Source organism: Hemitrygon akajei, chromosome 8, assembly GCF_048418815.1.
Source record: "Hemitrygon akajei chromosome 8, sHemAka1.3, whole genome shotgun sequence".
NCBI lineage: Eukaryota > Metazoa > Chordata > Chondrichthyes > Myliobatiformes > Dasyatidae > Hemitrygon > Hemitrygon akajei.
Window position 1 is genome coordinate 92,580,097 of NC_133131.1, and position 10,685 is coordinate 92,590,781.

Consider the following 10,685-nt stretch of genomic DNA (forward strand, 5'->3'; position numbering starts at 1 on the left):
ATTTCATTTAGTATAAATATCAGGCCATTTATTTCTACATTATCAACGTTTCGAAATGGTAATGGAACTCTATCCTCAGAATGATGGTAGGCGAGGTGACCCCAGTTCCAAAGTTGGGAACTAAAGCAAATAGGCGAAGAGCCTCTCGGGGGGCGGGGATTTGGACAGTCGACGTCTCGGATCGCGACTTCTCATTTTTAGTTGTTTATACTTCCCTCTATAAATGCTGCCTGACCCGCGTATTTTTGTAACTGCTCCAAGTAAATAGATGTCATGTAGCTAGCGTATTTGAACCAGGGGCCACGATCCTGCTGGGTATAGTGGTAGAAATGGAATTACCCGTCGAGCGGGCCTTGAAGCTCGAGGCTCCTGATCAGAGTTACAGACAGGGCGGCCCAGTTCCCTTTTTACTGTGGAGCGGCGGGTGTCTTGTCCTGCCGACTGGTAGACTCAAAAATGTTTACCTGCCGACCAGCGAAGTACTTCGAGTCTTTCATATTTTAATAAGTAGCTTGTGGCTTTGTTGGTCACTTTTCAAGACTTGCACCTATTTCAGGGCAAGTAAACCGCACCGCTCCGTCACGTTCGCTGGATCAGTCGCACTTCGTGCGCCAGATCTCTGGGACATCCTTGCAATTTCTCTGTCGTCATCTTCAACCCGCATTGCTCATTAACTCACCTCGCGTTCTTCTAGAGGCATCTGAGGCTTGGTATTAACCAATTCGAGCTCCTGAATCCGTGAGCAAGTCGGAAGAGCCAGGTTGTGATGAGTGCAGCTAATGCCTTGTATCTTCATTGGAACATTACGCACCTTGCCTCAGAGTATTGTTTGTCCTCACCACCTGGTTAATCAGTATTACTTCCCTTCGCCTTTCCCTCTCCAAAGGCAACGTTTTGTGTGGAAAGATTTAATGAACTCTGTTTATAGCTCGAAAATTGCGCGAAATTGTTTGGAGGCAGAAGTTAAAGTGAACAAATCATTAATGTGTCATGAGGTTGTCTTCCACGCATATTGGAAGAACTGCGTCTGATGTGTTTGAAATTATGGCCCTCAAGAAGACACAAATAATGAAGTTTTGTTTATTTGTCATGATGCTTTCCACTAACTTAAAACGTGTTTCTAAGTACTTTCGTGGTCACGTCGTTAGAATTTCTCAAAGTGGTTTACAATTAGTGGAGTCGATTCGAGAGGCAATCGCTATGCGCGCTCTTTTGTTGTGCAATGATAACATCAGTTTAATTACGTAATTTGCAAGTTGTCGTACACTTTATTGAGTACGACGAGTGTAATAGGCAATGACTGCAATGTAACATACCTTGAAGGAATAAGACTGAATATGTTCATTTTACAGTAGCAACGATTATTATAGTTGTTACAATGATCGCACTAAGATATTGCTTGCTATATCTATTAGGAATATGTGTTTTTGCCAACTTAGGAAGTGATAGTGTGGGGATTGTGAACGACTAAGATCTCCCCTCTCCGTTTCCACTTCTGTCACTCCTTTCTCAATCAGGGTAAAGCTACGCATGTATATACAAGAGTTTGTCTCGGTACGGCGCAAGTCGCGTGTTCCTCCGCAATTAAGTGCATTGGGAGCAAGTCAGTGAACACGGCCGTGCGCACAACGATAGAATTTGGAAAATAAAAATGGGGCCAGTTCTCTGTAGTTAAAAATCACAGGAGTTTACTTTAGAGGGAACTTATCTGGTCACCGATTAGATCCGCGTAAAGCATGTTTGCGGTCTTTAGAGACTTCAAGTGCATAAATGGAACAAATGCACAATCCAATCACAATGCTCGCCATTGTTAATTAAATGAAATACTCAGACCGAACCTGTGAAGAAGAAACAGCTCTAATATTTCATTAAAATTTTGCCATGAATGATCACTGAATTAAATTCTGTTTCTCTCGGCACGGAGCTGTTGAATAGTTCTGGAGTTTTATATCTGTATTTCAGATTTCCAGCATCCGTCGTATTCAGCTTTGGCAATTCGATGAATAATTGTTTCTACAGCAAATTATGAAATATACGCTTACACAAATTTTGAAAGAAAGGGTCATTTATGTTACTAAATGCAATCTGGATTGTCCTTTGAATTTTGTTTTAATTTCAAGGAAACTTCGCACAGGTTGGCATTTGCCTTAACGCGCGTAGTTTCAATCGTTTTACTTTTGGAATGAGATTCCTCCTTTGTTACTGTCTGCTCGTCTTGCAAGTACGGGTCCCGAACTGTATGTTATTCCCTTTGTTGTGGCGTTTGGGGTCGCGGCTGCAGGTGTACGCTTCATAAACCACAATACCCCGCCAAGAGGATATTTACTAACATCGACATGCGTTTGTTTGTCGCATCAGCTTTGCCATTCTATACTGCACTGGGTTGCATTTAGCAAACAAGCCCCTCGTATCTCGTTCTCAAATATTCAAACTGGAAAGGCCATCGAATCAGGTAGCATCTGTGGAGATGGAAACAGAGTTAACGTTTCAGGTCGAGAAACTATCATTAAGAAATTCATCGACCCGAGTCTCAAGATTTGTCCTGCCTCTGAATCCCGGTTCTTGAAACTAAAATACTTTTAAGATTTTAAATGTACCAAAACCAGGACAGCTATGTTATTCGTGAGTGGGGGTAGTAGGGTGAATGGTACACGTAGTCGTTTGTTCCCGGGAGTACACTTTTCTGAGTTAAACAATGGGGTGTGCTGAACCTGCGGCACTCGGACAGCATCCTTCAGGTCATGCGTGGCTTTCTGGACCCCCAGAATTCAACTATTATCTCTGTTCATTTCTCTGATCAGGAAATAGAAAGAAGAAAATTTGAAATCCACTATTCGGCAAATGACAACTGTGGAAATTTTAATAACAGGCGAAGAAAACTTAAGAAGCCTGTACTTTACCAACGTTAAACCAACATGATCAAATTCTGTTCAATTCTCAATACGTACAATTCTGCAAACTGGCGTCCGTCTTTAATTACAGCAAGTGGTCGATTTAAAAAGGTGACAAAGCGCTTACGTTGAAACAGGGGTCCTCAAAGAAAGGCACTTCACTGTGTCTCAAAACTCTTATTTCTTAATTTAAATGGAAGACCACACGCATTTTTAAATAAAGTTCGTCTTTTGCCATATTCTTAAGAAAAACACAAGGTTGCCAATCTACTGGAATACTGGTCCCTCCTCCTAGGCACATTGGCTATCATATAATGACAGTGAAAAATATTGTTTTGTATGTAAAGATGATCGCATCGCTGGGACATTTAATAAATCAGCGGAATTACTAAACGAGCACTTCTCTCAATCGTAAATCCAGAAGCCAATCCATCATTTTGTCTTTTCCATTTCAAGACACTGCAATTAATATCCATTAAATAAGCATGTAATGTGAATGGTGCATTGAATATCCATTTCGGTGTTGCATTTAAATGGGCGTTAAAGAGGCGAACCTTTTACATGGCTGACACTTCTTTTGGCCTAGTCGCCGAAATCTTCGCTCTCCCTCTGCTCTAAAGAACACCTTCAGAGTCCAGCATATTTGAACGGGAATGTTTTAGAACAGGTAACAATGTAACATAGCCAAGGACGCAGTTTTGGGAAGACTCCCGGTATCTATCAAATATCATATTCATTTGTTCCCAGTTTAGATTATTATGGCTTAAGACTACTGACGAAATGTTGCACTTTAGTGGAATTGGATAAGAAATTCTTGAATTAACAACGGGCATTCGCAACAGTTACTGCCACCGGTAATGATCCCACTGGCCTACACTGAGGTTCGGAACCAAACAGAAGAGTCAGATGTCACTTTTAAAGGAACAGTACAATCGCACAAAAAGTGCCTTTATTATATCACCGGTTAATGGATGATTGGTTGACAACTCTCCAAATAATAGCCACTCCATTTCCTATTATTAATTACCGGGATTCTTACTGTGTATGCATTAGTCTTTTACTCTGTCATTTTTATGCGCAAGCAGATCGCCAATCAGCTTTGAAGAACGTTTAGAAATCAAAAGAATATCTTTTGAATCAGGTTTCCTATCTTTTATCTAATTGCATCACAAGTCTTTAGACTTGTGGGAAGCAGAGCAAACAGAAGAAATCGCTGATAATATTCATCCGGGGAACGTTTTCATTAAAGATAATTCATTCGACTTTCGAGCTGAATTGATTGACTGACAACAGAGCGCCTTGTACAGTATATGGCAAAAACAATAAAGGGTTGTTTTAAACTTTATGTTGATAAAATGCAATCTGGAAACATGTCAGTCCTGAATATAAGATTTCTTAACCTGTGTTTAAAGAGCGATGTTTGAATTACAAGAGTAATACAAAGAGTAAGACACCAGGATAATCTTGTACTGTGCACAAGAATGCTTTGTTTTCTGCATGCCAATGGACGGATCAGCAATAATTGGGGATGTCAAGATTGTAAAGGGTCGGTCGCAACAGCAGCTTCCAATATTCCCGCTCCCATGAATTTTATTTATAAATTTATTTTATAAATTTTATATTCCAAAATGTGCCGAGATTAACCGGTCGCAATAAAACTCCTGAGACTTCGGGATCCTCATCATATTTATGTTCGTCTTGTCCTGTCGACTCCTACCCGGAAATCCAAATGCTGCCCAGGAAAGAAAGGTAAGTAAGTGTCCTCTTGATGCCGCCCATGGTTTATCTTCATCACCTAGACTTGGGTTACTGGTGTGCCAATCCTACGTAGACTTACGGCCAACATTTCAGCGTATTTCTGCCTTGGCGAAATCTATTCGATCGGTAGCCATTTCACTTCAATATAAAGCACGTTTTTACGGCTAAGTTCACCAGAATTCCAAGAGAGCCAAATGCGCGCCACTATTATCAACATCAATATCTTCATAAAATGAGCTACGACAAAATGACAATACATCGCATGAGGAGCGTTGGAGGGAAATCAGCATGTAAGCATTGAGTTAACAGATTGGACACACTGGCTTTTACACGTGCGTCCAGGCCTCCACAGGCAACCAGATATAGTGACATGGTGCTGTTATATTTACAGTACTAGTACCAGGGAATGAACTTGCAACCGCCTTCGGGTTGGGTTTGGTACTTGGTGATGTAGTCAATAATTCCAGTAGTATGGTACAGAAGAGAACACAGAACAGCGCCAACCATTGATCTAATGATGACGAGATATCTCGGGGATGGTGACCATGCCAACAAGTAAAAATAATGAAGCTCTTCTAAAATCCGAGATGAACCAACCGTGTTCATATTTGTAGGGTGAAAAAAGGTTTTAAAATTGAGCTCAAGTATGTACGTAGCAAATAAAGCTTTATATCTCAAGTTTTAAAAAGTATAATTCACATAGCCTTTGTATATTACCGTTCCATCGCTATCTAAAACTAAACAATAGCAATCAAAAATTCCATTTTGTAAATTTGCTTATAAATGTCGGAGGCGATATCGGTGAGGGTAAAAGATCATTACCGCCGACAGCCGATACCCTGCCAAAGGAAAACAACTGTCAATCGTTTGCAGCAGACGTGAGTTATGCCGTTTGGCGGACAATGGATGTACAATTAAGTGTTGCTTTGATTTGCCATAAATGCACCCGGAAGAATGTAGAGTGACGTTCGGAATGTGGCAATAAACTTTAGTGAAGCAATCGTCAAAATTATTGATAATTTGGATTTTTTTTCTGATTTAATGTCCCAAACTGTAATTAAATGGCATTCTCTAATGATTACCGAAAGTAGACACGACCTTTTCAGGTATATGTTGCATTATTTGTGGAGTCGACGGTACAAAGGAAAACTATTCAATTATCCTTTTAGGCACCAAAATAATTGCTACCCGGACCGGAGCAAAGCTGTGGTTTTGCCAGCAAATGCAAAGTTGAGAAGTGCACAATACAATATATCGATATATTTGCTTTCAAGCGCATATCCACTATCTTTGTGGCCAATATATAGCGTCTCCACCCCGAGCCTTCATGTGACGGGAATCCTTGCGCATCTTGAGTCCCAGTTTGAGTTTTGCTGGAAGGAATGACTTTGGGCTCCTGCCCATCCATCCTGCGCCATATGCTTCTGGCGCCTCCCAGATGATCCTCCTCATCCTGTTTTTAAATAAAACAGCTGTCCGTTGCTTCGTCATTTGCTTTTCTTGCCCAAGGCTTGAGGTCTATCCGATAGTTGGCTAGTGTCCAGGACTGCGTCCTTTAAACCTGAGGATACCTCGTAAGAGATATTTCTAGCCGTGTGTGTATGCCTCCTTGCGAACCCAAACAGTTGGGGTGGGGTGACAGTGGGAGGTGAGACGGTGATGACTAGAACATGACTGTTAGCTGTGAAAGAAAACTATCTATTCTTTAGACAGAGTGTGACAACTCCCAGGCCATTCTATTATAAAAGCGCTACTTTCTCACATAACACACTCGTTACGTCTCCACTTTTTTGTTGTTAAGCTTAAACGCAGCAGAGTATTTCCCCTGTCTAAATCTTTCAGAATTCAGCAAAGTTTTATTTTTAAATGTCTACTTCTTGGTAACATGTTTTCATCAGGAATACGAGGATGATATTTTGACTCGAGCATTAGATATTGTAGTTTATAATATCCTGAGCGATATAAAATTATGTTTGTTAACAATAAACAACGCCGTGTTAAAACGTACTTTTTTCGATAGGGTGATTAAAGGAGCCTCACCTATATTGCGCTAGCGTGTGTTAATTAACCCTTTATCTAACCCTCAAAGTCAAACCAATACTGATGTGCCTTTGCAGCATCCACGAGAAATCAGACCATCACAAGCCAGCTTTTTGTTGCCGATGCGTTTAAGCCAGAATCCAGAACCGCAGTTCATTCAAATCCCGTTTGTTCAATAGGTCGAGACCTGCACGAATTCCCTAAGCAATTTAATCTCTCTTAATTATTTTATTACCGTCTTTGATACATTTCTGCCATAATTGAACAGATTTTTTTTTACTTCCAATATCATTTCTGTTGCATGTATACAATTCTAATGCAACGAATCATTGAAAACTTGATTTCACTAGTAGGGTGTGAGAATTAGACAAATCTTTCTGTATTAACGAGTTTACAGCCAGAAAGCATTACACCTAATGAAGTCTGTAACTAAGCGTTAATTATATCAGCATAATTTGCGAAAGGAATTATTTTGAAAAGCTTCCAGTTCACAATTGGAGGAAAATGAATGCGGCTAACCTGATAAGAGGACGTGAAAACAAATCGTGCACCAATGCGGCAATTCCAGAGTAAGGACTGCGACCCTTGATGTGTTTGGACTTCAAAGTTATCCAGTCGAGTTTTTCTTGGGGAACATTTTATAAAGATTTTTAGAATTATGAGTAATTGTGATTTTGGTGTCACTGGTCGGTTAAATTGTTTAATTTCTCTACCACCAATAATGTTAGAAAAGCCAAGTTGATGCATTTCAGAAGTTAAACATTAGATGAATCCGTCACGAGTCCCAGTCTAACTGTGCCATTTTAAACAGTAGAATGGGCGCACAATTATAAAATGAGGTTGCAGTTTTATCCCTTTGTTTTACCATGGAATTTTCGAACTTATTTGCTAATATTTATTCTCAGTCGTTTGCTTTCCTTTCCGCAACTATACTTTTGCCCCCTTTTCCTTGGTTTTACTTTGGTGCTGCTTATCCGATTGTTACAATATTTATCCAGTCTTTCAAACAAGTTGAGGAACAGGTCAATTAAATGGATCGCGGAACCCTACCAGCGAAACCTTTTACTCGCGCAATGGAAACAACCCGATCATTTGAGGGCAAATCAGTTACAGATTCAAGGTCGAATTTCAAACTCAGAATTCCACAGATGGTAAACTGAAATAATGCGTTTATATCCATTGTACTAAAAAGGCGCTGGGTTCCTAGCAACAACATGTATGCTTTCCTAACCCTTCCGCGTCCAATGATGTCTATGAATAACATTCTGCTATCTACTGCACTCTCTGTTGGCGTAATCCTGTAACTGCAACCACGGCCCCTCTCCGTTTCAACAAACAACTCCTCAGAGACCGGCAGTGTAAGTAGCCAGACTCCACTCGTTCTTCCACACGGTTCATTTGCTGTTATTACAAAAAAAAAGCCCAGATTGCAAAGACATGGTGCCACATAAAACGCAAATAAAATGAAGTTATTTGTAAAATTATTAATGAGATAAGGTACGATAAATCGGATGGTTATTTTGCGATAGGAACACAGTAGCAAAAGTTACCGTTTTGTGGTTTAGCGATACATTTGAAATGTCAACATTTGTATAGGTTATGATGATTCAGGGTGAAAATTGCGCCCGCACATTGAAGCTACTCGTTGTGTTAAACCGACCTAAAGTGCGAGCAACTCTGCGAGGAGTTAGTTCCTTGAATTCCACCCACCCCCTTTAGTTATACTCCGGTCAGTATCCCCGCTGTAGATATCATCCCTTTCAGGTTGCTGTCAAAGATCAGCAAATTTGACAGCGTTTGTTTTCAGACCTACGAGCTGAAAAGACTTCGAGACGACTGTCATTTACACCGTCCCTTTTATTCTGTTCTCAGTAGAAAACTGCACGTTTGGTATAAATACGAAGTTTGCCACTCTGTTAAGGAACCACCGAGCTAAACGCGGTCATTTCTCCTACGGCATCAAATCACTAAGTGACTAGCATCAGACGACACTCCGTATTTCATTTTCAAGTGTATAACTGTAAGGAGCAACATAGTCTATCATGCCCACATTTCTCATAACGTTGAAGGTAGCAAGCATTCAGAAACTTACCAGGTAAAGTGTGCTCTGGAGGAGAAGGACAGTGTACCAATAAACAGCCTGCATTCTCCCCTCTTAAACTTCCTCTGCTTTCCCTTTGCTTCTGAACATAGATCCACCTTGTATCCGCTAGAGTAAAGAGGGATCTTTCACGAGCCTGTACATCTAAACAAAAATGAAATTATAGACCCCATGACCACTAGACAAGGTTACTTCAGATAAAAAAATACGATTAAATGCGAATTAATCCAGCAAAACAGTGAAGCAATCTCATAATTCAGTGCCTGCCAAGTTTCAATTCAGGGACGATTAAATCTGATCATTGGTGATCAGCCGCTCTTTGCCACCGCCTCAACTCGCTTGCAAACGCCAATCGAGCCCGCGCTGGCTGCACTCGAGCACGTCACTGCCCATGACATCGGGCAGCCGGCTGCCAATCAGAGGCCGGCAGCTGCCACCCTCCGCCCCTCCAACACCCCGACCCCTAGCCCAGCAGCAAGGGAGGGGAGGGGAGAGCATGGGCCCTGCAAAGGGGGGAGGGGGTGGGAGAGAGAGAGAGAGAGAGAGAAACCGCAAACCCATCACGGCAACCACAGCGTTTACACGCATGGCTCGTCTATTAGAAGAGATTTTTTTTGCCTTCTTTTTCATTGGTACAGGTGCTTCTAGAGTGCAGACTGGCAGAAGAAAGTAAATAATCTACGCACCAGAATTTAGCTTATTTGCTTCGTGCATGCTTTTTGCATTATCGCTTCTGATTAGCAATAACAACGTTCAGTACTTCCCTGCGAACGTTTCTATTATTTATTTACCAGTTCTGTAGCGACTGATTATAATTATTAGATTGCTAGGATTTCATCAGATGAATTATAATGTTGACATATTTTATGATGTTAATCACATTATTATTTCTGCAGATGGATTAGATTATTTCCTCTCACTTCAAATTGAATTGTTATCTTGCTAATGTTTATGCATTTCCCGCAGATAGTTGAACCTGTCCGTGACATTATTTTGAAGCACCCCGAGTACATTTTGCATTGTTCTGCACAGATTATTGTTTTGTTTGGGTGTCATGGACTGAACATCACTACCACACTCGCATTCTGACCCTATTCGTTAGTTGCACTCTTCTAACTCTAAAATACCTTTCTCATTGTTTACTCAATCAACATCCTTTTTGAATTGTTGTCACCGTTATTAATAATATATAATTACTGGAGCGTTGTCAGACGGATAATAATACCTTTTTGATTCATTTGAACTGAGGTAATGATAGTAAGGTATAATCCATCCCTTTCAGTACATTGGAGTCCATTTTTTACATGACTCTGATTTCATGTCAACAAAAGATGCGGAGAAGGTTTTTTTTCTCGAATGGGCATTCAATCTGCTTACATAATTATGGTTTACGAAACTCTCCAACCTGCTCATGCGGTGTGAGCTTCATCGCTCGTTCGTTCGTGCTGCGAAGATACAAGAACTGGAAAGCTTAGCAATATATAGGACAGTGTGCCTCTTAAACTCTCCCCACATCGCACCCAGATCGGAGGGAGTAGGGCTCATTCCCGTGTACGCTGGGGCACTAGTGTCCCGATTTCACAGCGGAACTCTGAGTGGCGGAGCGCTGCAGTGGAGAACGTTATACAGTAGCTGCAAAAGTCGGAGCTCAGAACAGAAAGGCGGGAATGAGTGAATCAACAATAACGTAATCCGTGCCTCCCGCTGCATCCCATTAGCTGATGAAATCGCCATTCGCTTCTTGTTCTTAATCTTTTAAAAATGCACTTGGAGTAAATGGAGATCATGTAATATATGATAATCATTATGCACGAATTCACTCTTCACTGGTACATTTGCATATGAGTTTTACGAGTGGGTGGCGGGCCGTGGAAGTTCCCCATGCAGATCCGCTT

The 10,685-nt window shown here is 41.0% G+C and overlaps 1 protein-coding gene across 4 annotated transcripts in view; it reads right to left on the minus strand.

The window, feature by feature from the left end:
• The window catches only part of LOC140732048 (neurexophilin-1), a 100,999-nt gene extending 90,565 nt beyond the window's left edge, over positions 1–10,434 (minus strand). The window contains exons 1-2 of one of the 4 annotated variants that reach the window (XM_073054161.1): positions 10,196–10,434; positions 8,782–8,934 (exon numbers count right to left, since the gene is read on the minus strand). In XM_073054161.1, coding sequence (XP_072910262.1) covers positions 8,782–8,835 — 54 coding nt within the window. In that variant the 5' untranslated portion in view covers positions 8,836–8,934; positions 10,196–10,434. Of the gene's footprint in view, positions 1–8,781; positions 9,149–10,015; positions 10,123–10,167 lie in introns of those variants that run through there. The other 3 variants (XM_073054160.1, XM_073054159.1, XM_073054157.1) reach the window with 3 other exon arrangements.
• Positions 10,435–10,685: the final 251 nt, after the last annotated feature.